We start from the raw sequence: 27,738 nt of genomic DNA on the forward strand, positions 1-27,738 counted from the left end.
GAGTGGGATCTGCGGGGAGCAGGCCTCTTATGGAGCAGAAGGTGGAACATGGAACACATTTCTGGCAGCTGCCTCCCTGTGTCGGCTCCAGGAGTCCTGTTTGGAAGTGGGGAGCAGGTCAGAGAGGCCGGTGTTGACGTCTCAGTCTGAAGACCCGGCATGTATATTTTTCAACTTTGAAGTCCCTGGAACACAGATATTCTGAGATAACACTCAGAATACCTAAGACCCATATGATAAGGGCCACGAATGGCCTCACTCAGTGTGAGTGGCCTTCATCAGCATGAGTCCTAGGTGTTCTCAGTGTTATCTCACTGTGTTTGTGGACTGACCTGCAGTCAGGGGCTATCTCTGAAGTCTGGGCTTCCAGCCACAGGGCACCTGGCTCCCTCTATAAAGGCCATGAGGTGGATGCTGGCTGGAGTAGTGGACAGCCTGCGGTCCAAGATGAGGGGCTTTGTGGTGCTCCTTGCAGTCTTTGCTCTCTCCCAGGCCAGTGGAATTGTCAGGTGAGTGTCTCCTTGCCCAGGGGAGGGCAAGGAGATCTCATCATTCTTTCTGGGAGGTCTGTCCTTGATCTTCCAGCCATTGGTCCCCAGGGAGTCTTGGGAGAAATGCTGCAATTCCCAGGATAACAGCTCCCTGTCAGTCTTGCCTTTGCATGCTGGGACCTTTGCTTCTGTCTACCCCTGCACGTCAGAGTGTGGTGAAAAGAACAGGGAGCCAGATGGGCAACTAGGGAGATAGGGCATGGCTCTGGAGTCAAACTGCCTGGGGTTTGATCCCCAGCTCCATCACTAAGTTAACTCTCTGTGCCTCAGTTTCCTCATTGGTTCCTAAAACTTGGATAATGGTAGTGTCCAACTCATAGGGATGTTGTGAGGATGATAGGAGTTAATATTTAAAAAATGCTTCAAACGGTACACACTGTAAAAGCTCTATATGTATTTGTTAAACAAAATTAAGTCCCCTATTGTACTAAGTCCTTTGTGGGTGAAGATAACAGGTTCTCCTCCCAAAATAATTGACACTGATGGAGCTGTTTGCTCCTAGGCGCCAAGCACTTCACTAAGTCCTTAACTATGCGATCACTAATCCTCATGGATTAAGAAGATATTATCATTTGCATTTTACAGATGAGACGCTGTTGTTCAGGCAGGGTTCCTAAGGAGGGTGCCTGAGCTGTCTGAGGCCGCATGGCTAGTAGTGGAGGAGCGAGGACGGGGCCTCAGGTGGACTTGCACTCTTGCCATGACATCACACGGTAACCTGCAGGTGCTCAGGTTTGAGTCTGGGGAAGCCCTGAGCACAGGGAAGGCCGGATCCCTCCCTGAGAAAGCTGGGTCCCTTAAAAGGGATCAGGGTGCCTCCAACTGGCCAGGAATCTTTGCAGCAGTCCTGCAAATAGAGTTCCTCCAGGTCCCAGGTGCACTAGCTGCCCCAGCACTTGGGACGTGAACATCCCGCGAAAACCAGTACTCTCTGAGAGTCTCAGCACTGCTGCCACTAGAGGGCTCTCGGACCACTTTCGCATCTGCAGTCGCATCTCAAGTTGTTCTTCAAACCAGTCTCACAGAGGAGGACCACATGGTTTTTGGGAATCGCTGAGTTCTACTTCTATCTACAGGAGAGGAAACTAAGAACCAGAGCGGTTGAGCCACAGGGCTGGTCAAAGGCAGGGCCAGGAGAACAGCTAGAAAAGAAAGGGTTACCTAAGGGAGCTGAAGCTCTGAGGGCTTTGAGGAGCCGCCCAAGTAGACACAGACAGGGCAGCGCCAGGTCTAGAACCAGCTTCTGCGTTTCCCCTCCTGATCTCTTCACCATTGATCTGCCACCATTGTCTAAAACTCAGCCCTCCTCAGGAGGCCCCTGTGAGACCAGGCTCTGTGCTGAGAAGCCTTTTGATAATTTTCCACCCATCTTAGGGAAAAAGCCACCCAGAGAGTGGAGAAATGGGGTTAGCAGAAGCCAGGATCATTGTGGTTGCATTTGCCAGCTTGTGGGGACGCCGTTTTCTGCTGCAGACAGTGCACTCCCGGAGGGCAGAGACGTGTCCTTTTCAGTACCATGTCCCGTGGGCCCTGTGCAATGTCTGGCACAGCAAGAATTTGGTGACTGAATGAGTGATAATGTGCTTGGTGTCTTTCAAACCATGGGTTTCAAAACTCATTAGTGGGTTGCAAAACACCTCTAATGGGTCTCCACCAGCATTAAAAAAGGAGAACGCAATAGAAAATATGAAGGGTATTGCGGTTTGTAAGGATAGGCATTGATTTTTGAATTGATGTAAAACACATTTCTTACTTTGAGTTATGATTACAAAAAAGTTTGAAAGCCATTGGCCTGGGGTCAGTGGGCCATTGACTGGAAGGCTGGCTGGGAACAGAGTGTAGGGAATGGTTTGTGGAGCCCACTTCTGGGAGGGTGAGCAGCCTGTGGGAGATGCGCATCCTCCTCACGAATTCTTCTCCATGTCCCCAGGATTCCTCTGCACAAAGGGAAGTCGCTGAGGAGGGCCTTGAAGGAGCGTGGGCTCCTGGAAGACTTCCTGAAGAATCACCAGCATGCGGTCAGCCGGAAGCACTCCAATTCTAGGGAGGTGGCCAGCGAGTTTCTGACCAACTACCTAGATGTGAGTGGCTCTGCCATCCTTTCCACTATTGACGTGGAAAGCGCCCCTCAGCCCCTGCCTCGCCACAGCTGCTCCTCTTTCAGAAATCTTGGAGCCTGTGGTAGAGGTGGTCTCCCTGCCCTCAGTCAGCTCCACAAGGGGCCGGCAACCCAGCAAAGGCAGCCCTCCTGCCTGCCAGCTCCGAATGCCACCAGGAGGGTCTGAGACGGTCTGAGCTCAGGCACCTTCCTCACACAACATCCCCAAGGGTGCATGAGCTGCTCGCCGCACCCCCCCCCGCCCATCCAACCTCACACCTGCCTTCCCGGCCAGGGAAGCCCTGTCTCAGTCTGACTCAGCAGGGATGGAGACAGCTGGTGCCATTCTGCAGCTGCCCAGGATGCGGCCGCCAGCTTGCTCTTCCTCACACCTAGGACCCAGGCAGGAGCGCCCCTGCTGCCCTGTCTTTCCTGGAGCTTGTCTTTCCCTCAGCCGTCACTCTCGCCAGTAAACAGCCAGGCTTTTTTCTCTTCTGTGCTCTCATTTCCTTATCTAGGTCATCTTCACTGCCCGCCCCCAGCCTCGGATCTGACAGTGGGGAGAGCTGGCAGCGAGGCGCGCGTGGCAGGGGCCACTTGGGCTGGGACTTGGGGCTCATACCTAGCTGATGCCCCACCTCTCTGTCCAGGTTCCTTTTGCCCTGGCAGGGGTGGCCCATGTCCCACCCAGGCAGGATTTACATTTAGGTCCCACGTCTGCTTCTGAGGCAGATTCCAGCAGTGGTTGCATGGATTGTGGGAGGATGAGGCCAAGTGTGGCTGGGGGTGGGAGCCCAGGAGAGGGATGGAGGTCAAGAACCCTCCTCAGCATCTTCCCTCTCCTTCTGCTTCTTCCCTCTTGAGACACCTAGGCCTCTGGGCAGAAAGCACAGGGCCTCCACAAGTGCCTGCACTCCCTGCCCAGCATTAACCCACACCCTCCTGCCCCCTGGTGCTCCCACCTCTGACCCGGTGCCGTCTGCCCTCAGTGTCAGTACTTTGGGAAGATCTACATCGGGACCCCTCCCCAGGAGTTCACCGTGGTGTTTGACACGGGCTCCTCGGACCTCTGGGTGCCCTCTGTCTACTGCAACAGTGTTGCCTGCCGTAAGTGACTGCTCTCTTCTGCCCCAGCGCCTCATGTTCCGATGCTCAGGCTGAGTGGCCGGGGTGGTCAGGGTGGCTGGTGGGAAACGTGGGGTGGCTGGACAGCTGGCTCTGACCTTCTTAGCCTCCCACTGTGGTCCATCTCCTCACTCATCCTCCTAACTCACCACAGATTTGGAAGATTTGAAAACCATGGGTCTTGGCCAGTGCGGTGGCTCACGCCTACAATCCCAGCACTTTGGGAGGCTGAAACAGGTGGATCACTTGAGGTCAGGAGTTCAAAGCCAGCCTGGCCAGCATGGTGAAACCCTGTCTCTACTAAAAATGCAAAAAATTAGCCGGCTGTGGTGGCAAGCACCTATAATTCCAGCTACTTAGGAGGCTGAGGCAGAAGAATCATTTGAATCCAGGAGGCAGAAGTTGCATGAGCTGAGATTGTGCCATTGCACTCCAGCCTGGGCAACAGAGATAGACTTTGTCTCAAAAAAAAAAGTCATGAGTCTTAGTTAAAAATTAGGGACCCTTATTTTATTTTTTTGTCTCTATTGGGAGCCAAGACAAGCTGCTTACCCTTTTGGAACCTCAAGTTTTGTTTCTATAAAAATGGGGCTATGAGGTACCTGTGAGAGCTGGGAGAGTGAAGTGAGAGGGTCTATTACAAATAATGAGTACATGCTTAACACATGTTAATGATCTATTTCTCCACCAGTCCTGGGAGATTGGTGCTCTTTTTATCCCCATTTGACAGATGAGGAAATTAAGGTTTGAAGAGGAAAAGGAACTTGGCTAAGATTACTCAGCTGGTAAAAGCAAAACATTCACAGAAACCTGACTCTTTAGGGATGGCTTTTCCCTTTCGTTTCTGTGTGGAAGCTACACAGGTGGCACTGGGAGCCAGAGCAGTGGGTCCAGCAGCAAAGAAGAATGTTCTCTTTTCAACTGTGGGACCAAGGCTTTAGAGACAATGGGCTGCTTATCCTCTGTAGAGAGAACTGCCAGTATCGAGGCCATATTCTCACAAGGCCTGCTGAGGGTTTCAGCCCTGGCTGGCGCTGTGAGTGGGAGAAGATTCTAAGGGCCCCACTAACTCTGGGTCTGTGTTTCAGAAAACCACCACCGCTTCGACCCGTCCAAATCCTCCACCTTCCAGAATATGGACAAGTCCCTGTCCATCCAGTACGGCACGGGCAGCATGCAGGGCTTGCTGGGCTACGATACTGTCACCGTAAGTGGGGCTGTGCCGCAGGTGCTCACCGCGCCTTTCCCACGCGCCTTTCCCACCCGCCTTTCCCACCGGCCGCTCTCCCTCCCGCACACTCTGGTGGCCGCACTGCCACTGTGCCGAGGAGCCCTTTGGGTGCTGCCTGCCCAGGTGACTCAGGGGGTGAGGAGAGGGATTTTAGCCAGCAGCCAGCTGTCGGCTGTCCCTTCCTCCCGCCTCTCCTTGCCGTGGCAGCACACAGAAGACCCCGAGGGCCCTCTCAGGTCCAGGTTCCCGGCTCCCCAATCCCTTTTCATGCATCCTTGACACAGTTCGTTCTGAATTCTGAGCTGGTGCTCAGTGTCCTATTATGATCTTATTTTTAAATTTGGTTTTTTTGACAGCCCTTTGAGGAAAGTATCATTATCCTCATCGTTCAAATGAGGAGACTGAGGCTTGGATATGTTGCTAACTCACCTGAAGTCACATAGCTGGTGCGGGGGAGCTGAGTGAGGGTCTCGCCTCTGACTCTCTGAGCAGTGCTCTTGGCTTGACCTCACGCTTTGTAACTCAGAGCAGCATCTGCTCTCAGGTCCGAAAGCACCCATCCCTCTAGGATAAGGGCTCCCCTTTCCCTTGACCCTTTTCGGCCTCCAAAGCACCTAATACAGTGATGGGCACGTTTCCTTCCGCATGCACCTTCTGATATGAGAGCTCCGGCGGTTTCTCTCGGGGCCGACCGCCTCGATTTTCCTCAGGCTCTTCCTTGGGTCTGGCTGAAGTCTTTCTTGCCTTCAGTCCAGAAGGGCACAGTCCTTCTCTGTAGACAGTATTTTTCTTGGTGGGGAGCTGCCCGCCAGGGTGTCCTGCTCAGGCCTCCCCAGGAGTCCATGCCAGATAGCAGAGGTCTTGGCATTGCCTACTGAGCTGCCCAGCAGTCAGGCCTTTGCTGGCCAGTTCCCCATGCTTCGTCTGCTGGCCTGAGCCATTGCCTTCTTCCCTGCTGTTTTGGGTGCATCTTCACCGGAGAGCTGGCCTGGTGCCTGGCCATCTCAGTGGTGCTGCAGTGGCTTACTGTCACTCACCATCTTGGGCAGGGCATGGGGAAGAGAGCTTCATGGTAAGCCCCACTCAGTGGTCTCATGTGGAAGCAGAACAGGTGTGGGGTGGGGCATGTCAGACGCCCTTGCCTGCTTTGGGGCTGGCCCCACACAAGTCTCCGCCTCTGCATGTTTGGGCCAGAGTTGCCTAGGGCCAGTGTGGGGACTAGGCTAAATGGGGAAGTCATCCCAGCTTCCTGTTTCAAGCAGGAAGGTTTTGGGGGAGGAGGAAAGATGAAGAAGTCTAGTAGCCCCATCCTGGCGCCTGGCTCAGATGATAGGAGGGAAATCAGGGTCAGGAACAGGAGAACAGGAGAAGGGGTTGCTATGGGAGCTGTGGGCAAAGCAAGCGGGGGCTGTAGGCACAGGCCGTGGGGGACCATGGAGCTCTATTCCATCCAGGGCTCCCATCCAGGAATGTCCTGAGGAGGATCCCAGAGGAGGGGGTGTGGGATGCTAAACTGTGAGGGGAAGGGGACCCATGGCACTGGGCACTGCAGATAGGGGCAGGGCTCTGGGCTGAAGACACAGATGTCTCTCCATCGAGCTGTGTGACTTTAGGTAAGCCTCAGTTTCCTCACCTGTAAAACAGGTATAATAATACTTACTTCACAGGGCTATGGTGAAGATTGAACACACCGAGTATTCATTATCTGTTTGCCCTTTCATTCCCCATGCCCCATCTGTCCCCACATCCTGTTGGCCTCCTTCACAACCCATCGAGGATCTGACCACTTTGAATACCTCCCCGGGCGCCTTGGGTTCTGTGTGGCCGTCTCTCCCCTGTTTGACCGCAGCAGCCTCCCAGGGCACTCGCTGCTCCTGTCCTTGTCCCACCACCATCTGACACAGCAGTCAGAGGAATCCTTTAAAAATCTAGGTCCTGGGCCAGGCGTGGTAGCTCACGTCTGTAATCCCAGCACTTTGGGAGGCTGAGGCAGGTGGATCACAAGGTCAGGAGTTCGAGCCCAGCCTGGCCAAGATGGTGAAACCCCATCTCTACTAAAAATCTATAAAATCAGTTGGGTGTGGTGGCAGGTGACTGTAATCCCAGCTACTTGGGAGGCTGAGGCAGAGAATTGCTTAAACCTGGGAGGTAGAGGTTGCATTGAGCCAAGACTGTGCCACTGCACTCCAGCCTGGGCAACAGAATGAGGCTCCATCTCAAAAAACAAGCAAGCAAACCAACCAACCAACCAATGACCAACGAAGCCCTGTCATGCTCTCCCTTTGCTCAAAATCTTCCTCTGGCTTCTGGTCTCACTCGGAGTCAGTGAAGAGCCCTCCACGACTGGGCCCCGTCTCCTGGCCTTCTCTCCCCTCTCTGCTTCATTTGCTGTTCCCTCCGCCCCACGTGACCCTGGGAGACTGGACTGTCTTAGGCCAGCCGTGCATTTCCCACACATCTCCAATGCTCCTTCCTTCTTCAGCCTCTGCCCAACATAATTTATCAAGGAGGCCATTTCCCACTGTTGCATAAGATATCCTGCTGCCTTCTTGCCTTTGCCCTGATTTATGTTTCTTCAGTGTGCCTGCTCCATCTGACGTGTTCTACATTACTTCCTTAAAAAACTTATGGCCTATGTGTCCACTGGAATCTAAGTTCCCCAGGGCAGGCAGTTTCTTTGGTTCATTGCTATGTTGGAGGCCTCCAATTACTGTTTCTTGGCAGAAAGAAAGCATGAATGCGTGCACTCTTTAGTACTTAACCAAGACTATTTATTCACTCCACAAAAGCTTATGGAGCCTCATTCTCAGAACTGAGGATACAATCATGAACAAGAAGGACAAAGGGCTGCCCTCCTAGTGCTTACACTCTGTTAGGGGAGACAACGTGTAAGCAAGATGACTTTGCACAGTGTTGGGCAGCCTGAGAACGAAACCAGAAAGCATGGAAGAGAGTGCCTGGGGGCCGGGGCCGGGGCCAGCGGATGTGATGGCTTGTTGCAGCTTGAGGCCTGAATGAAGCGACTGTAGATGCCAGACCTCAGAAGATCTGGGGGAAGGCAGAGGGAACAGTAAGTGCAAAGGTTTTGGGGCAGGGTGAGTGGGGGATCTGAACGAGAGGAAGAACAGCGTGGGTGCAGCAGAGTGAGAGGAGGTGGGGAAGCAGAACCACGGTGTGAGGGGACTCCAGGACACAAGCTTCATTCTCAGCCCACTAGGATCCACCGGAGGGTTGGAGCAAGGGGCAGCAGGACTGGATTTTCCTTTTACTTATATTTGTTTTATTTAAATTTTTTGCTTTTTTCCTATTTTTTTTCAGAGATAGCAGCTCACTCTGTTGTCCAGGCTGGAGTGCAGTGGTGCAATCATAGTTCATTGCAGCCTTGACCTCCAGGGCTCAAGGAATCCTCCAACCTGGCTGATTTTAAAACTTTTTTTTTAGAGGCAGGATCTTGCCATGTTGCCCAGGCTGGTCTCAAACTCCTTCTCTCACGTGATCCTCCTACCTCCCAGGTAGCTGGGACTACAGGTGTGCACCACCACACTGGCTTTGGTTTCCATTTTTAAAGATCACCTTGGCTGCCCTGTGTGGAGGGTGGATTAGAAGGAGCAGAGTGGAAGCAGGAAGGCTGGTCCAGGTCACTTTCGTGGTCAGGACAAGAGGCAGTAGTGGTCAGATGAGGCTGGTGGATACATCGGGCATCCAGGGAAGTGGGCAGCTTAAGAAAACATTTTGGAGTTAGCACTTTCTTAGTGTAGTGCCAATCAATATTCAATAATCAAACACTTAGTACACGTCAATAAATGTTCGGTGTTAGTATTATATAGTCTAAACACTGCCTTGAGGTGTAGGTATTATTATTCCCTTAAACAGATAAGGGGATTGAGGCTCGGGGAGGTACTTGTTCAAGGTCACACGGTCAGCACGTGGCAGAACAGGAGCCCACGCCTGGGTCTTGGAGATGTAAAGCGTGTGCATGGTCTTTTCTGACTTCCTGCTGCCTCTATGGCTGTTTGCTGGGAGGTGTTCCAGGCACAGCTGGTGGGAGCGCTGCAGGCATGCAGAGGGCCTTAGACCATCCCTCCTTCTGCCTCCTTCTTTGAGCTCAGTCCCAGCTTTTGCACAATGAGCACCAGTGTCTGTGCCCACCTGGTCCTCCATTCCCCTCCTCCCCTGCCTCACTGGAGTGATTCCTCAAAGTCATTGCACTAACTGCTGGCAAAGGTGAGGAGGTTTTTGTTGTGTTGTTGTTTTTGTTTCTGTTTTCTTTCTCTTATGGGCAAATAACTATGTTGCCAGTAAGAGGAAAGGCACTGGAACTGGCTCCTGACCCGGGACTGGCTGCCCCTAGGCCTGGCATGTTTCTGTCTCTGGCTGTGGGACCTAGTAGGGGTCATTATGATCCTCTTGCAGGTCTCCAGCATTGTGGACCCCCACCAGACTGTGGGCCTGAGCACCCAGGAGCCTGGCGACGTCTTCACGTACTCCGAGTTTGATGGGATCCTGGGGCTGGCCTATCCCTCTCTTGCCTCTGAGTACTCCGTGCCTGTGTTTGACAACATGATGGACAGGCACCTGGTGGCCCAAGACCTGTTCTCAGTCTACATGAGCAGGTAGGAGCTGCGACAGACCAGGGCCTAAGTTTGATGTCCTCTTAAGGACTGTTGGCTGCAGAGACTCCACTCCTTGGGGACACTGCTACTCAAGGGTAGTCGCCAGCATCCAAGCAAACCTTCTCCTTCCAGGCACATCCAACCTCTTATTCAAAGGTCCATGATACAGTCATTTATGCAGCCAGAGTTCACTGGACCAAAATCTGACCTTCCTTTCCGGCATTCGAAAGCAAAGCCTGATCCCACCCCTGTGTAGGGGCTTTCAGGTTCTTTTTCCCAAACCTGCAGGGCCTCAATAACCATTTGCTGACGTCACTGAGATGCACAGACTTTTAGGGCTGTCTCTAAAGGAGTCCAACTACTTCTTTGACTGGGGAGGAAGCTGAGGCCTGGGGAGGGACTGACACCCTGAGTGGTGGTGGCTGAGCCAGGCCTGGAGCCCGGGGGTCCTGCTCCCAGCCCTGTACTTCCTACTCTATCTCCTGCACCCTGTGATGACGCAGCTTGGCTCAGACTGAGGGGAGGGTGGCAGGGAGGAGAAAAGGGGACCCTCCCTAGGAGAAGTTGCTGGATGGCTGAGGCAGAGGAATGAAGTTAGGGGTTAATGAGTGCATTCATTCACTCCGCAGATACTTACTGGGCCCTTACTATGTGCAGGGGCTCTGCCAGAGATGGGGACACATCAGCAGATAACACAAACTGGCAGCACTGCATCAAACAGTTGTGATAAGGGTGCCAGAGGGGAGATTTGGGTGCGTCAGAGGCTGAACAACTGGGGAAGCACCAGCTGAGGGCAGCCAGGCCAGGCTTTGCTGAGGGAGGAGTGGGCGTTGTCCAGGGAGAAAGGATACACCAGAGCCGGGAGCTGGGATGGGCTGGATGAGTTCTCGGAGCCCAGGGCAGGGCTCCGGAAGTGGGTGGGTACAGTGTATGTTTCCCACCCTGTGTGAGACACGGCCCCAGGAGGAACTGAGGGGATTTGCGTTTGGGTGACAGTTTCAATCCAAAGTGTAGATTTTGTTGAAGATTCCCCTATCCCCCTGGAAGCAGAAAGCCCTGAGTGGCAGCCACAGGAAGTAGGGGCATAGGGAGCAGCTGGGAACACCTGAGAGTGGCTGGGGCAGAGGCTGGCAGTCCAGGGACCTGTGGGGTGGGTTACTTCTCTGGGGTCGGGGTGGGGGCTGCAGTGCGCAGGAGAAAAAAATGCTGCCGCTGACATCAGAACAAGCCCAGTGGAGCAGGAGTCAGAGGAAGCTGGAGACCTCATCTGAAGCGTGGGGTGGGAGTAGGGCCAAGGAGAGTGCACCGGGTCTCAGGATTGTTGGCCCCAGGGTGGGGCTGGACACCTCTTTTCCGAGCCTCGCTAAAACAATGCCCTACACCTTGGTTTTAGGAATGAGCAGGGGAGCATGCTCACGCTGGGGGCCATTGACCCATCCTACTACACAGGCTCCCTGCACTGGATACCCGTGACCGTGCAAGAATATTGGCAGTTCACTGTGGACAGGTGGGTGAGCGGCCACCCGCTGTGGGCCTCAGCCAGAGGCTGATCTAGGTGTGAGGATGTGAGGGCCGGGGCATCAGGCCACACACTCTGAGGACTGCAGCACAGTAGCTCCTAAGACCACCCACGAGAAATCTGAACCAGACACTTCCAAGGCCAGTGACCTTTGTCGGCGCTAGGGCCGCATATTCTCCTGTGCGTTAGGAAGAAGACCAGCTATCTTTATGGGGTACCTACAGTCTGCTAGGCACTGTGCTGAGTGATTGTATGACTGTCTCATGTACTCCTCACTGAGACCCCATGAGGTGGGTGCTGCTGTTACCCCCACTTTACAATGGACTAACCTCGAGTTTCAACCTCATGACCATCCTTTGAGGAAGTCAAGGAAAGGGTTATTATTAATGTACCCATTTTGTAGATGGGAAGCCTGAGTACACAAGGGTTGGGTAAATGGCTGGAGATACACGACAAGTAAATGGTTGTCAGTAAAAAGCTGGAAACCAGATCTCAGGAAAGGAGTAAGGTACTCGTTCTACCCCTTAATGCGGGTGAATTGTTATTTTATTAAAGTTTCTGTCCCAGGGAAGGTGGGATGTCCTCAATTTAGCCACTGAGTTGGAGGTAAATGGTTTTAGATCTTTTCTCTGTGCTCAGAAAGTACTGGGGGCTCCAGGAAGGGGCCCCAGGGAAGGGGCTGAGGGCTGGGGGCCTTCCCTCCCTACTACAGATCCTGGCAGGGAAGGGTGGGAAGGACCTGCAGAGGTGGGGCTGGAATGAGGCTATCCTGTGTACCCTGGGCAGTGTCACCGTCGACGGCGTGGTGGTGGCCTGTGACGGCGGCTGTCAGGCTATCCTGGACACCGGCACCTCCATGCTTGTGGGGCCGGGCAGCGACATTTTCAACATCCAGCAGGCCATTGGAGCCACCGAGGGCCAGTACGGTGAGGTGAGGCCAGGCCCCACGGCCCCACGAGGTTCCGTTGAAGTCGGGCCCCTTCACACACGTGAGATGATGCAGGGGTGGTGAGGGAGCCGGTTTCCCAGCCGAGGTTATGGTGTCTCCAGAGGTATTTGCAGGGGCCTTTGGTTTTGGCTCCATTGCTGTGGGAGCCCCCATGCCTCATCTGGCGGCTGCCATCTGACCTCCTCTTCCTCTGGGAGCAGTGCCCTCCCTGACACGCTGGCCTGTGCTGGGCCCCTTGTTCCTCTTCCACCCCCAAGCCTGCCCCTCTCCCCTCGACAGCCAGGTGCTCCCAGCTTCCCTGTGAGTTCTGGCTGGGCCTAGGCGGGGAGACACTGAGGCACCCCCTCTGGGTCCCAAGCTTGGGTCTATCCCTGGGTTCATGACAGCTGTGACTCTTTTGAGAACCATGTCTCAGGACCAGGCCTCGCCCTCAGAGCCTCCTTGTGGTCCTGGGTGTAGGCAGGGCTCACTGCCCATACGATGGCTCATGAGGTGGCGGGAGGGGTTCTGGGCCTCTGCCAGTCAGGTTACACCCTCGCCGCTTCTAAGAGGACCTCCCTGGGTTCTTTAGTTTGACATCGACTGCGGGACACTGAGCAGCATGCCCACGGTTGTCTTTGAGATCAATGGCAAGAAGTACCCACTGCCACCCTCTGCCTACACCAACCAGGTATGAGTCCCTGAGAGGAAGCCTGGGCTCCTCCTCACCCTTCTTCCCTACCAGCTTCCTCCCCTAACTCCCAGTTGCGCCCCTGATGAGGCAGCAGTGATGGTGGTGATAAGAAGTGGCATGGACTCCACAGAGAATGGAGGGACATGCATTTGGATGACAGGCCCTTCTGAGTGGGCCATGTTGTCTTGGGGCTTCATTTGTGGCCACTTCAGCCTCATCCTGGTAAAAATGGGGAACAGGAGGGATGGCACACCAAGGTATGAGGGAGGCTGGGGTAGGCAGGCCCGCAGCTCCCCATGGGAACCTCCCTCCCTGCTCAAGCTTCTAAGTCCCAGGGCCGAGAGCTCTGTCCAGGGTTTGCTTAGCCAGCCTGGGCTTGGTGGGTCCCAGCCCTTGGCCCCACTGACCTGCTCTAGCTGGCCACCAGGGCAGTAGGTGCTGAGAGCAGGAGGCAGGGGCTGGGGAGGGTGAGTGATGGGGAGTGGGGTGCCCGGCAGGGAATGGGGCTCAGGATACCAGGACCCCACCCGGTGATCTTGGATTGTGTCATTTCGTTTTTTGAATCTTCGTTTCTTCATCTGTTGAGAGATGAATCCAATACTTAATTGTTTAATCTGGGAAGGTCATTTCAAGGGAAAAATGGAATCACAGAGGAGGAGCAGCTGTGGGTGGGGTATAAAACCCCCATCTTTAGGCATAGCAGATGGGATTGGGACCAGCATCATCTCCGCCTTGCCTTTCCCAGGACCAGGGCTTCTGCACCAGTGGTTTCCAGGGTGACGACAGTTCGCAGCAGTGGATCCTGGGGGATGTCTTCATCCGGGAGTATTACAGCGTCTTCGACAGGGCCAGTAACCTCGTGGGGCTGGCCAAGGCAATCTGAGTGCGTCACCAGCTACCGGCCTCCATGTGACCAAACACACACACGCAGAGGGGATTTGCAGACAGATGGTTCCCAGTAAACACTGCACTTCTGCAAAGCCCGACTTCCCTTGTTGTCACTGGGGCTGAAGCCCTGCGCCGTTGCGGGGGTGGATGTGACTGCCAGGTGGTGTGTGGGCACAGCGGGGACTACGTGGTGGGGAGGGTTGGTGGGTGGAGACTACCTTGAGGGCAATGGCTATTTCAGGCTCAGGTCAGGGACGACCAAGGCACGCCTTACCCAACTGTTCTTCACTCTAGAGCTTTCTGGGCAAAGGGCACAGGAGGGGACACCCTTGCAGGATAAGGCTTGTTCGTTCCTGGGGAATGAGAGGTAAGGTCGTGGTGGTGTGGGGATGGCTAGAGAACACTTGACCCGTGGAGAGGAAAGCTCTAGCTGTATGAAGAGGGGGCTCTCTGCTGTTGGAAGAAGCCAGATGAAAGAGTGGGCAGGGAGTACGGGGAAAGATCTGAGTCCTAGGCTGCCATCCACTGTGGGGAGGAGCCACAGTCCAGACTCCCATCCTCAGGCTCAGGGGCTCAGGCGCTGCAGTGCTCAGCGTGGCCGTTGCCGATGGCAGGCTTGTGTTAACCTGGCTTTCAGAGGCTGATGTGTCAGAGCTGGATGCTTGTGTTCAGAGTCCCCGTGAGTGCCCAGGCTCACAGAGCCCTGGACATGCTTCTGGGGGATGGCCACGCAGGAAATCCAAACATTACAGGGGCACGCAAGGGCGGTCTGGTGACTTTAGGAAGGTTTTCTCTGTGAGGCCCCTCAGCTACCTTGGGAGGTAGGTGGACAGCTCTTGGGGAGATGACAGTGCTTGCAGTGTGCTTGGCAGACTCCCCGGACAGAGCTCTGCTGGGAGCTGCATGGGCCTGCTCTCCAGCTCTCCTTGCTTTTTCTTTGCACCCCCTTCCCACTTTAGACAGTTTTTTCCGCATCGGGGGGAAGACAATTGACCAGGCGTTTTTCTAAATCAGAGCTAGTCTTGTCTCCTCTGCTTCATCCATCCCAAATAGAGTGATCCGACTTCGTCACACCTTTATAGTAGTTCAACCCTCAGAAGGCCTTGGGAAGCGGGTGGGGCCATCTTGCCATCTGGCCCCACCCCTACCTCAGGCTGACCACAGGCCTGCCCTGCAAATAGCTGGAGCAGGTGAGTAAGGCCCATGTCTGCAGGAGCCAGAAGCTGCAGGTTTGGCAGGGACACTTCACAAAGGAGACTGTTGTTCATGAGGAGTGAGGTGGGGGCAGGAGGGAGTGGGCTCTGACTTCCTTCTCGCAGCGGCAGCTGCCGACGGGGTCTGGTTGACAGGCCATCTGGGGGCATCTCCTGGGCCTTTCTTAGCAGTACCCAAGGACAAACGAGATGAGGGGCCCAGGGCAGCGGAGGTGCTGTCTGTGGTGCCTGTCTGGGTTTGTGGCTGTGCAGCCAGCTTGGCCACAGAGGCAGAGAAGAGGCTGGGCTGTGGGGGTGAAGTGGAACAGGAGCTGCTGTCCCTGGGTGAGCTGAGGAGCCTGGTGTGGGATGGAGTAGAGGCCACAGGAGAACACCCCTGAACTTCAAGGGCAGAGGGTGGTGCCAGCAATGCACAGGCCTTGGCATTTGAGTCTTACTCGGCCGGTGAGGCGAGCGAGGTGCCGAGGAGTCAGTCTGGCTTTGGGAGGCTTCTCTAAGCCTCGCTGTTCTTATCTAGGACCAATACTACGTTTGCCAAGAATGAGACAGAATTGGGCCACTTTCATTATTTTTACGCTTCTTGTATATTTTAAAAAATGCCAAATAGACTTACACAAATGGGTATAGATTTCAATGGTTTACATTTAGCAACTGTGTTTTCAACACCCACATCCCAACTGGAGATAATGTAGAAAGTCTAAATATAATGACTTTCACAGATGCGAGGTGTGGACAAAACGAGTTCTGCCTCACGCCCTGCCCAGTTGGCCCTGGTGGCGAACCCTGTCCTGGGAGGACAGTGAGGGCACACTGGGAGGACGGTGAGGGCACACATGGGAGGGTGGTGAGGGCACACCTGGGAGGGCGGTGAGGGCACACCTGGGAGGGTGGTGAGGGCACACCTGGGAGGGCGGTGGGGGCACACATGGGAGGGCGGTGAGGGCACACATGGGAGGGCGGTGGGGGCACACCTGGGAGGACGGTGAGGGCACACATGGGAGGGCGGTGGGGGCACACCTGGGAGGACGGTGAGGGCACACATGGGAGGGCGGTGGGGGCACACCTGGGAGGACGGTGAGGGCACACATGGGAGGGTGGTGAGGGCACACTGGGAGGACGGTGAGGGCACACTGGAAGGGCGGTGAGGGCACACCTGGGAGGGCGGTGAGGGCACACTGGGAGGGTGGTGAGGGCACACCTGGGAGGACGGTGAGGGCACACTGGGAGGGCGGTGAGGGCACACTGAGAGCGCGGTGGGGGCACACCTGGGAGGGCGGTGAGGGCACACTGGGAGGGCGGTGAGGGCACACTGAGAGCGCGGTGGGGGCACACCTGGGAGGACGGTGAGGGCACACTGGGAGGGCGGTGAGGGCACACTGGGAGGGCGGTGAGGGCACACTGGGAGGGCGGTGAGGGCACACTGAGAGCGCGGTGGGGGCACACCTGGGAGGGCGGTGAGGGCACACTGGGAGGGCGGTGAGGGCACACTGGGAGGGCGGTGAGGGCACACTGGGAGGGCGGTGAGGGCACACTGAGAGCGCGGTGGGGGCACACCTGGGAGGGCGGTGAGGGCACACTGGGAGGGCGGTGAGGGCACACTGAGAGTGCGGTGAGGGCACACTGGGAGGGTGGTGAGGGCACACTGGGAGGGTGGTGAGGGCACACTGAGAGCGCGGTGGGGGCACACCTGGGAGGGCGGTGAGGGCACACTGGGAGGGCGGTGAGGGCACACTGAGAGTGCGGTGAGGGCACACTGGGAGGGTGGTGAGGGCACACTGGGAGGGTGGTGAGGGCACACTGAGAGCGCGGTGGGGGCACACTGGGAGGGCGGTGAGGGCACAGTGAGGCTGCTGTGTGGGGCACCCCCCTCCTGCTAACGTGGTGGTGCAGCACAGCACCCTGTGGCCTCAGCTCTCTTCCTGGGGGCAGAGAACGGTCTTCCTGGAATGTTCTCTACTCTCCAACTCCTCTGAATTTCAATCGACCTTCAAACCTCGACTCAGCCAACATCTCTCCAGGACGCTCCTGACCAGGCTAGGGCTTAGTATCATACCCCTTACTTCCCCGTCGGTCTTCCTCATGGCCTGTGGGCTCGCTGAGGACAGATGCTGTGCACCTCTCTCTCTCTTTTTCTTTTCTTTTTTTAAGACAGAGTCTTACTCCATTGCCCAGGCTGGAGTGCTGTGATGCAATCTCAGCTTACTGCAAACTCTGCCTCACGGGTTCAAGTAATTCTCTCACCTCAGTTTCCTGAGTAGTTGGGATTACAAATGTGTGCCACCATGCCCAGCTAATTTTTGTATTTTCAGTAGAGATGGGGTTTCACCATGTTGTTCAGACTGGTCTCGAACTCTTGACCTCAAGTGATCTGCTCACCTCAGCCTCCCGGGCGTGAGCCACCACGCCCACTGCACCTCTCATTTTGATATCTTGGGTGTTCAATACATGGAATGCCCCATCAAATATTGTAGGGTGAATGCATGAATGAGTCACTCAGTTGGCGAGGTCCTCAAGAGTCACTCTGCTTCCTCTGTCTCCTTTTTCTTCTTGGATCTTTATATCCCCCCTTCTCAGCACACACTCAAACCTGCTCCCCATGTCTTCTCCCTCCCCTGGCTGGCCTAGGACACTCCCCTTCCCTTGCTGTGTCCGTGGAACTCCTCTGTGCATGCTGGGAGGACAAGCTGCCACCAGGGTTTTAAGATGCTGGGCAGGGGTCCACACTGGGCTCTGTGGCCAGGCTTCTGGGAGTTGTGCCAGGTGGTGACTTAGGAGCCCTTGGGAAGGGGCCACCAGCACATCCACTGTTTGCTTGTGAAGAGGGCCTACCTGGAGGCCAAGGAGGAGCTGCAAGGCTAGAGGGGCCCCTTTGCAGGGCGGGTCTGACTTGTTCCTGAATCTCCCACCAGCCCTATCTGTCAATAGGTCCCAGGCAGGGAGAGGGCAGCCGAGGAAACCTTGGCGGCCATTCACGTTCACCCAGCAGGCGTTGGCTGTGGTCTGTCCTGCCACGGCCGCATCCGACACCTGCAGGGCTTGCCTCTGGGCGTTTGTGCCCCCTGTTCCTTTTGCCTGCTATACCTTTCCACCTTTCTAACTTGTCAACTGCTCCTCGTCCTTCAAGGCCAGCCTAAATGTCACCTCCTCTAGGGTCCCCACCCCTCTGCTTTCTCATTGCATTTATTGTGGTGTAATTGTTTGCTGACATATCTCTCTCTCTGACTGAATTGCTGATGGACAGGGCTTGCTTCCTTCCTCCCTGAATCCTCAGTGCCCAGCAGAGTCCCTAGAATGCTGTGGAGGCTCAGCCAGTGCTGAAGGGTAGTGTACGCCTTACAATGCGGCACACGTAATGAGGCTGAGAGATGCAAGCTCACAAAGATGTGAATGTGTGCACACAAGTACACACATGCACATGCCTGCCCTGGCCCTGAGTAGACACAGGCCCAGGCCCCAGTTCTAGAGCCCTATTCCCAGCCCCTGTCCTCCCCTGTCACTCAACGCCTTGCCAGTTCTTATGCTAATGAGAGGAAGCGTTTGGGCAGAGAGAAGCTTGGAAAGGAAGTCTTTGAAATGGAAATGTTATGACAAAATGATGGATTGTTTTCCGAGCTGTGCAGTTTGTTTCTTTCTTGCAGCAGAAGGGAGAGTATAACAGAGACAGGAGTGGCAGAGGCTGCCCATGTCAGCAAGCCCCAGATGGCAAGAAGTGTGGGTGAAACACCAGGGAATGTGGGGTGAGGGGAAACTGCAGAGCAGGCAGAGGGACGCGGCCCAGCTACTGTCCAGGAGCCCCGGTCATGGCTGGACCCGACTGGCCAGCGCACACAGTGGCTGCCTGGAGGAGGGGCTCTGGAGACAGGAGGGCCATGTGTGACCCGTCCTTCTGCCAAGGCTGCAGTATGCACACCCGGCAGGGCTCACCTCTGAGCCTCTGTGGATGCTGTTCCTTTGCCTGAGATATTCTTTCCACCTTCTCTAACCGGCAAACTGCTCTTCATCCTTCAAGATCAGCTGTTATCTTATCTCTTCTGAGAAGACTCCTACGGCCTGTGAGGCACCCAAACCCCCCAAACCATAGGAATACTCATTGGCTGATCCCTAGTTCCTTGATTTACTTGGGGCTAATTTGAATTGTTGCCTATTTTACTCATTAAAAATATGCATTGCATACTTGCTGTGTGCAAAGTGCAAGGGCACCGTGTCCATTGGTGAACACAGACCCTTTATACTCATGGGACTGTGTCCTGGAGGGACACAGACAGTGATGTAATCGATGCGTAAGTTATGTGGCTTCTGGGTGGTTATAAGCACATGGGAAAGTGGAGGGCTGAGGGAACACACTGCTTTGAAATGAGGCAGGAAGGGTAGGCTCAGTGACAAAGTGACATTTGAGCAAAGACATGAAAGATGGGTCAGCCATGCAGATATGGGGGCAGGTACTGTGTGTAAAGACAACACCTCTGCATTTAATAAAGAGAAGGTACAGGTAGATACATTTGGATACATACGTTTATGCCAGTTATCTTTATAATGAAAGACATGTTACATTTCAATTGCTTTGTATCCTTTATAGCACTTAGTGTTTGACTCGGAGTAACTGTTCAGTAGATGTATGTTGAATGAATAAACAAACTCCAAACTGCCTCCCTCTAAACCCTTCAGCCACAGTGGTGGTGGAGGGCTGCCCAGGCGTCAGCTCTTGTCCTGGAGCGCCCTCTACTGACCAAATCTCAGATGCCAGCTTTGTACACTTTGTTTACATCCTGTAACTTTCTCCTTCCCTCCCCAGGAGACCTTGGGGACTGTGGCCAACCAAGCAATAGAATTAACTAAGTGTCTCCAATGTACAGTGGCAGATTCTACACGAAACATGCAGACACAGGATATGTGTGGTTCCTGCCCTCAAATCCCTCACTCACTGGACATTTCTGGTTAACCATTTCCTTCTCAATCTTTGCTCTCTGATAATCCTCCCTTTCTGATCTTTTTGGATCATCTGTAATACTGGAATTACATTTTGAGCTGGGGCTGGCTGGGTGAGGATGTGCATACTGTGTGCCTGAGGGGCTTGGGAACGGCATTAGCTTTCCAGGTCAGCTGAATAGCCTATCACTCTGTAGCAGTGGAGGGGTCTTCGAAGATAGCTAGGATCTGGTCCATTAGGCACTCCATGGAGTTTCCGAGCTAAGGCTGAGGCTGGCTGGATAACATGCAGACTAATCTTGTCGTCCCATTCTGGCTGGTGGAATTGTGCCTCCTTTCTGAGGACTTCTCATGGCCCTGGCCACCTTCTCTGGGCTGGCAGCCTTGGTATCGTCAAAGCCACGACTGAAGCTGCATTCCAAGGTGCTGAGCCTCCCCCACCTTTTGTCCTTGTCCTCTCCTCTGGCCCCATCCATGAAACTTGAGAACCCCTTTCTTTCCCAGAGCTCTGTTTAACATTGATACCAGAATAACTTCGTCCTGGTAGCTTTATTTTTAGGGCCTGGAACAAGGAACAAGGAGCCTCTGGACACAGGCCCCCCCATGTGTCAGGGAAGGTTGGGCCCACAGGTGCCAGACACACTTCCCGCAGCTTTGGAAGTCCTGTAACCTGGGCCTTTCCCTGCAGTGCTAAAGCTCAGCCACATCCCCATATCAGCTGCCTGGGTGCACATTTCTCATTGAGAGCACAGCTCTTATGCAATGAGGTGGGTGTGGGCAAACTGGCTGTCCAGATGCCCAGGCTTAAGTCAGTGCCCTGGGACTACCTGAGTTATGCTGGGTACCAGTCTCTTGGCCTCAGCTCCTGAAACAGGAAGGCAGGTGGCCTCAAGCTGAAGGGATGCTTTGGCCTGAGTTCCACCACCTGAGCTCATGCCCCTTGTAGAGTGGATAATATGCAAAGAGTAGAGAATCTCCAAGTGCTTTCCTGAGTCCACACTTCTTCTGGGAGGCTCAGACACAGACCAGTTGTGGAGAGAGTGGAGTGGGAATCTGAGAGTCTTCAGAAATTGTGCATTGGCCTGAGAGTTTGATAAATGAATGGGTTACAGCTGGTGCGAAAAGTACCCCATGAACTCTCATCGCTGGGTGGCAGCCTGGCTATGGATTTGGACTGGGTTTCAAAGATTTTATTTGGACCTAAGAGGGAGAAAAGAGGCTTTCTGCATCCCACAGAGTACTTCCTGGCAAAGGCCAGTGGGCACTTGTGCACATGTCTCCCAAGCCACCTTCTCTCCTCTGACCACTGAGACCTACCTTAGGCAGCATCCTAGAGAGGTATCTTCCTGCCTGTCATCCCCATGTGGCCCTGCTTCCCATTAGTCCTGACTTCCCCAGCCCCTAAAAGTAGCTCTTTCCCAGGGCTGGAGTTGCCTTGGCCTGCTGGGAACACGCCAGCCTGCGGACTAGTCAGGCCCTGAGGGGTGCAGGCACTAGGTGGGACCTGATGTATCTCTCCAACAGAAGCAGAGGGACACCGGAAAATCACTGGCCCCACTGGAGATGCCTGAGCCGGGAAGATGAAAGAGGATGATACAGGGGACTGTCTTTTTTCTCACACAGCTGGCAGCCCTGGCCTGGCGTCTGAGAGACAAATGTGCCAGGCATTTGCCTTGTCAAATGAATTATCTTTCCTTCCCTCTCATCGAATATTTACTGAGCATCCCCATCACTACAAGCTGAAGCCACGATGGTGAGCAAAAGTGCTCTTCGTCCTCACAGAGCTTTATGGAGGTAAGAGTTATTGGGAGTTTGGTCTTGGTGAGAGTTACTGGGAGGGACCATATTTTGGATTTAGGTTTTAAATAGTCTGTCTTATGGTTCCCTCAACTGATTGCAGTGTCCTAAAAAAGCTGGTAATCCTGAAATCACACTCCATCAGTCAGACTGTTACTGACGCCAGCAAGCATCACAAAAATCTTTTGTTAGGCTTCGTGTCCCAGTTTTTAATCCAGAAGGTGTGATTCCCATTCACACAGGGCTTCTGAGCCCCTGACGTAAAGCAGGGATTTGAATGGAAGAAAGAGAAGCAGCTGCAGCCCCATGTCTAGAAACCCCGAGTGTGCTCTCAGCCTGCTTGTGAAATCCTCTCCCTCCCCAAGTCAGGGCAGGGCCTGGGACCCACTCCTCTGTCTCCTGCTCCCGACAGACCACCTGGCCTTCACCAGCCTCCAGACAACCTACAGAGCTCCCTGGATGATAGGATGCAACCTTTATCATGTCAGCGGGGTTTGCTGGAGGGTGTGAGAGTTGAAGCTGGAGGCAGTCTAGAGCTGTGCTGTGATGGGAAGTGGTAGGAATGGGGATGTTAGGGACTGAATTGTGTCCCCCCCAAATTCACATGCTAAAGGCTCAACCCCAAAGTGACTGTGTTTAGAGATGGGCTTTTAAAAAGATAATTAGGGTTAACCGGGTCATATAGGTGGGCCCTCATCTGATGTGACCAGTGTCTTTAGAAGGAGAGGAAGAGACGCCAGCCAGGTGCATGCGCAGAGGAAAGGCCGTGTGAGCATGCAGTGGGGGGTGGGGGGTGGGGGGTGGGGGGGTGGGGGGGTGGGGTGGCCTTCTGCGAGCCAGGGAAAGAGGCCTCACCACAAACCAGCTCTGATGGCTCCTTGATCTTGCACTTCCAGCCTCCAGAACTATCTTTAAGCCGCATGGCCTGTGGGCTTCTGTCATGGCAGCCTGAGAGGACCGAGACAGGGGAGTCTCAGCAGGGCTCCTGTCTGAAACTGGGCCAGGGAAATGGGAGACAGCCACTGTCCCTGGGATTTGCTCTTGAAGGGTTTGGCAGCTCTGACCATCTCCTTAGGCTGACTGGTTGGCAGCCCCAGTGTCTGAGACCCTGGGGCCAATGATTCTCCTATCAGGCCTCCTGGCCGTTGCAGAGGATGTCAGGTGGTGGTGGTGGGGGGATCTAAAGGCCATGACTTCTTTCCTTGATGACATAAGACCGGATCCTCTAGGGTGGGCAATGCTCAGAAGCTCTCTTATTAGACAGCAGAGGCTGAAACTCGCAGGCAGGCCACATCCTCTTGGAGGGTCTCTGGTTAATCACTGTTGTCATCAGCATGAGGTCCCTTGAGGGATGCTGCTACCTTTAACTCCCAAACTCTCTGGTTCTAATGTGGGTGCACAACTCTTACTGTCATTCTTTGAGTGCATGGGTTATGGATGACCCAAAGGGGAAAAACGTGCCAAGATGGTCCCACTTAAGAGCTGTGGTGTTGACCCAGTCCATCTCGTGGCTAATTTCTTTATGACAGATATCATCTGTATTAGCTTCCTATTGCTGAACTGTAACAAATTATCACAAACTTAGTGGCTCAAAACACCACACATTTATTATCTATGGTTCTGTAGGTTGGAAGTCCCAAATCAGTCTCACTGGGCCAGAATGTACAAGGCTGCATTCCTTACAGAGCTCTAGGAGATGACCTGTTTCATTGCCTTTTCCAGTTTCTACAGGCTGCCTGCATTCCTTGGCTTGTGGTCCCATCACTTGATCTCTGCTTCTGTGGTGTAGCTCCTGACTCTGACCTCCCACCACCCTTTTATAAATGCCCTTGTGGTTATAGGGAATCCATCCAGATAATCCAGGTTAACCTCCCCGTCTCAACGTTCTGGGGATTAGGATGTGAACATCTTTGGAGGCAATATTCAGCCTTATTATTCAGCATTATTGCACTTTGCCATGAAGCTTATCTCCAGGCAGTTTACCTTTTTGAGATCTAGATCTGAGAGAGAGAGTGGTTCAGGCAGAGACAGGGGTTCCCTGCATCTGCTCCAGGCTCCTTTCCTCGGATGACTGACATCAATCATTCATTTCCTTCACAGCACCCCTTTTCCTCATCCTCAGGGGATGTCCTTTCTCTGTGGCTGCTGTGAGACAGGTTCATTAGAATAACACCCAGTACCTCTGTCATCGTACTCACCCCAAACCACAGCAAGCTGATCTCCTCACAAAAGCCTGAGATCTGAGGTTGGAAGCCATCACCACTAGACACTTCTCCTTCCCACAAATTGCATGCCTTGCCCACCAAATCTCACCATTTTCTTTACTGGGAATTGTTTTTACAAAGGGAGAGAGAATATTTGGCTTTTAGATGCCTAAGCCAGGGAGAGGGAAAGAGAAGGAAGGAGGCCGGGCGCGGTGGCTCAAGCCTGTAATCCCAGCACTTTGGGAGGCCGAGATGGGTGGATCACGAGATCGAGACCATTCTGGTCAACATGGTGAAACCCCGTCTCTACTAAAAATACAAAAAATTAGCTGGGCATGGTGGCGCGTGCCTGTAATCCCAGCTACTCGGGAGGCTGAGGCAGGAGAATTGCCTGAACCCAGGAGGCGGAGGTTGCAGTGAGCCGAGATTGCGCCATTGCACTCCAGCCTGGGTAACAAGAGCGAAACTCCGTCTCAAAAAAAAAAAGAGAAGGAAGGAGCCACCTTCGAAAACTGGAGCTGTCCAAGCCAGGGGTGGCCTTGGAGTCCTGGCACTGGCATCTGAGTCCACCTCGGGGGCTTCATTCCAGAGGGGTGGGAATGATTCCACCTGGCCACCAAAGCCAGGTATCTGGGGAAGATGGCACTGCCTTGACACTAAGTTTTGGATAAATAAGTAAAAATGTTTTGTCCTCATTATAAGTGGTAACTATATGGAACTTTTGTCTGGATATGGTAGTAGTCTGAATATAGAAATAAGTTTTTAAAAGTTTAGATAGGCCAGGTGCTATGGCTATGGCTCATGCCTGTAATCCCAGCATTTTGAGAGGCCAAGGTGGGCAGATCACCTGAGTTCAGGAGTTCGAGACCAGCCTGGCCAACGTGGTGAAACCATGAGAATAGGATGTCTCAACTAAAAATACAAAAATTAGCTGGGCATAGTAGCAGGTGCCTGTAGTTCCTGCTACTTGGGAGGCTGAGGCAGGAGAATCACTTGAACCCAGGAGGCAGAGGTTGCAGTGAGCCAAGATCATGCCACTGCACTCCAGCCTGGGTGACAGAGCAAGACTCTGTCTCAAAAACAAATACATAAATAAAAGTTTAGATAAATTTTAGGATGTCAGACTGGGTTCAGTTCCAGCCCTGTTCACTCATTAGGCCATGTGACCTTGATTTTCTGACCTTTCTGAGTCTCTGTTTCCTTAATTTAAAGTGGAACACACAAGCCCTTCCCCCAGCAGACTGTCAAAAGGAGTGAGATAATGAGTGTGCAAGTGTTTTGTACGGGATACGCTACGCAGGAGTAGTATTATTACTAGAGGAATGTGAGCGTGCTGAGAAGCATTCAGCACCTGGGAGGGCAGGCCAGGGAGGACAATTGTACCTCCCTACAGCCTGTACCTTGGTGATAGGAAACAAGGTTGGGTGGTCCAGGGGTTTCCCCAGTGTGGGAGACCTTGTATGTTCATGTGTGAAAAGGCTCACAGCTCTACTCCAATGTGCCCCTTTCATTTCACCCATGCCCTCTGCTGGTCCAGCTCCACATTGGCCAATGAGATCACATCCTGCAACACGCATCAGCCCCGTGGTTAATAGCCTTCCAACATGGCCTCCGGGAATCCCTGCTTTCTGGTCGTCCTGCATTTGTTTAATCCTCTCCCCTCGAGCATGGGCTGGATTTTGTGACTTGCTTGTAACAAATAGAAGATGCAAAAGCAACGTGTTTGGTTTGCGAAGACTGTGGATTCCATCTTGTTTGTACTCTCTCTTGCTTGCGATAAGGAAGGAAGCTGCCATGTTGTGAGCGGCTCTGTGAAGAGGTCCCTGTGGCAAGGACCTGAGGATCTCTTTCAGCCAAAGCCAGAGAGGAATTTCCCCCGCCCCCAGTCCAATAGCTAGGAGAGAACAAATCCTCCCAACTACCACTGAGTGAGCCCAGAAGCTCCCCTCTCCCACTGCAGTAGAGCCTTGAGGTGACAGCAACCCTACCCAACATTTTGACTGCAGAGACATTGAGAGCTCAAGGACCCAGCTAACCTGTGCCTGTGTTCATTCCTAATCCACAGAAGGATCCACAGAAATGTGCGGTGGCTCACGCCTGTAATCCCAGCACTTTGGGAGGCCGAGGCGGGTGGATCACGAGGTCAAGATATCGAGACCATCCTGGTCAACATGGTGAAACCCTGTCTCTACTAAAAATACAAAAAATTAGCTGGGCACGGTGGCGTGTGCCTGTAATCCCAGCCACTCGGGAGGCTGAGGCAGGAGAATTGCCTGAACCCAGGAGGTGGAGGTTGCGGTGAGCTGAGATTGCACCATTGCACTCCAGCCTGGGTAACAAGAGCGAAACTCCGTCTCAAAAAGAAAGAAAAGTGCATTAATCCAGTGGAGATGTACTGTGAGATGTTGTTTTAAGCTACTGAGTGTGGGAGTAATTTGTTACATGGTGGTAGATAACTAACGCACACTGTAAAGTGTCATTTGACATTAAGGAACTGCGGCATCATTACAATCTCGGTTTACTAATGCAACTGAACATCAACTCTGGGCCGAGCACACGGTGCCTTGGGGTTCTGAGGCCATGGCGATGAGCCAGACAAGACCCCAGCCTCCAAGACCTCACAGGGGCAGGTAGACACCAAAGTGCAAGCGGAGGGAGCAGAGCAAGCTTCATGCAGGAAGGGGTGTTTGGGGTGACTTGAGGGATGAATAGGATTTTAAAAGGCGGAAATAAGGTGAAGGTATTCCATGGGGGAAGAGATAGGGCAGTGCAAAGCATTTTCAAGCCTGTGACCCTGAGCTGATCACAATGAGAAAAAGTTGGACAGATTCAGTTCCTCTTCTCTGGCTGGGGTTAGCACTAGGAAAAATTGGGAAGGTGCATCTTTACACAGCTTCCGAGCAATGGAGACACAGAACAGCACGGTCAGGCTGGTGTGGGAACTGTGGCGTACGGAGGTGGGGTGGCATAGAAAGGAGGGGGCTCCATTACCTTTACCTGCCAGGAAGGTTACCTGGGCTCAGCCATCCTGGCTTTCCTGAGACAGCACTGCTAGTGGAGGAGGCTTGGGGCGGAGGAGCATGGAGACCTGCAGCCAAAACCCTGGGTTCAAATCTTGGCTCTGCCAAGTAGCTAGTTGTAGCATTTTGGGAAATTACTTTGCCTGCTCTGCAACTCCGTTGCCTCATCTGTGAAATGAAGCTAATTACAGATCCTGCCCTACAAGATATCATGAGACTAAGTTAGTTAATTTACATTCACTATTTCAGCTGGTGCACGGCATGCAATAAATATGTTACTGGTATTTTTTCAAGGGACGCAATCTGATCTTTGTATCATCCCTTTTTCTTTTTCTTCCTCCTTTCCTTCCTTTATTCCAAAAATATTTCTTGAGCAGCAGACGCTGTGATGGGATTGTGCACAGGACACCGTGTGGGGATTATCACATTAAAAGGACACAGCCACGACCCTCAGAGGGTTCACAACCTTCAGGCGGGTTTTCATCCTAGGCTTTAGCCACCTTTCACAGAGTGTGAGCTGAGCAGAAATCTGCCGTGGAAGGGTCAGGCCACGGTCTACCTACATTCCACTTTGCACGGCACCTTTTACAGCTTGCTAAGAAATGTCACATATTATTTAATTCTCACAATAATGTTGGGAGCTTGGTATTATCTATTGTTACTATTAACAAATGGAGGAACCGAGGTCTAGCATGATTAAAGTAATTATCTAAGGTTACAAAGACTTTGGTGGCAAATTAGACATGACTATTTCCCACGATGTCAACAGTTTTTGAAACAGGCTGAGAGTGAGACAGGCCTTGTGGAGCATTCGGGTCCACCTGGCAGGGAGGTCTGACATCCCACGTGGGGCCTCCTGGAGTGCCGGTGTCTGGCCAGGCTGCCTGCTGGTTCTGGGCTTAGAATTCAAACCATTTCAGAATTCTGAGG

General features: G+C 53.5%; 1 protein-coding gene and 1 long non-coding RNA gene across 2 annotated transcripts; both read left to right on the forward strand.

The window, feature by feature from the left end:
• The first annotated feature begins 447 nt into the window (after positions 1-447).
• On the forward strand, positions 448-13,731 carry LOC100411198 (chymosin). Its single transcript, XM_002751197.6, has 9 exons — positions 448-509; positions 2,482-2,632; positions 3,639-3,756; positions 4,863-4,981; positions 9,419-9,618; positions 11,012-11,125; positions 11,924-12,068; positions 12,658-12,756; positions 13,505-13,731. The coding sequence occupies exons 1-9, from the start codon at positions 448-450 to the stop codon at positions 13,640-13,642; spliced, it is 1,146 nt and encodes a 381-aa protein (XP_002751243.1). The 3' UTR covers positions 13,643-13,731.
• Positions 13,732-13,912: 181 nt separating this feature from the next.
• On the forward strand, positions 13,913-27,101 carry LOC128928245 (uncharacterized). The gene is made up of 3 exons (XR_008473091.2): positions 13,913-14,014; positions 21,312-21,581; positions 25,326-27,101. It is a non-coding gene; the product is annotated as an uncharacterized LOC128928245 (long non-coding RNA).
• The last annotated feature ends 637 nt before the right edge of the window (positions 27,102-27,738 follow it).

This window comes from Callithrix jacchus, chromosome 7 (assembly GCF_049354715.1).
Source record: "Callithrix jacchus isolate 240 chromosome 7, calJac240_pri, whole genome shotgun sequence".
Classification (NCBI taxonomy): domain Eukaryota; kingdom Metazoa; phylum Chordata; class Mammalia; order Primates; family Cebidae; genus Callithrix; species Callithrix jacchus.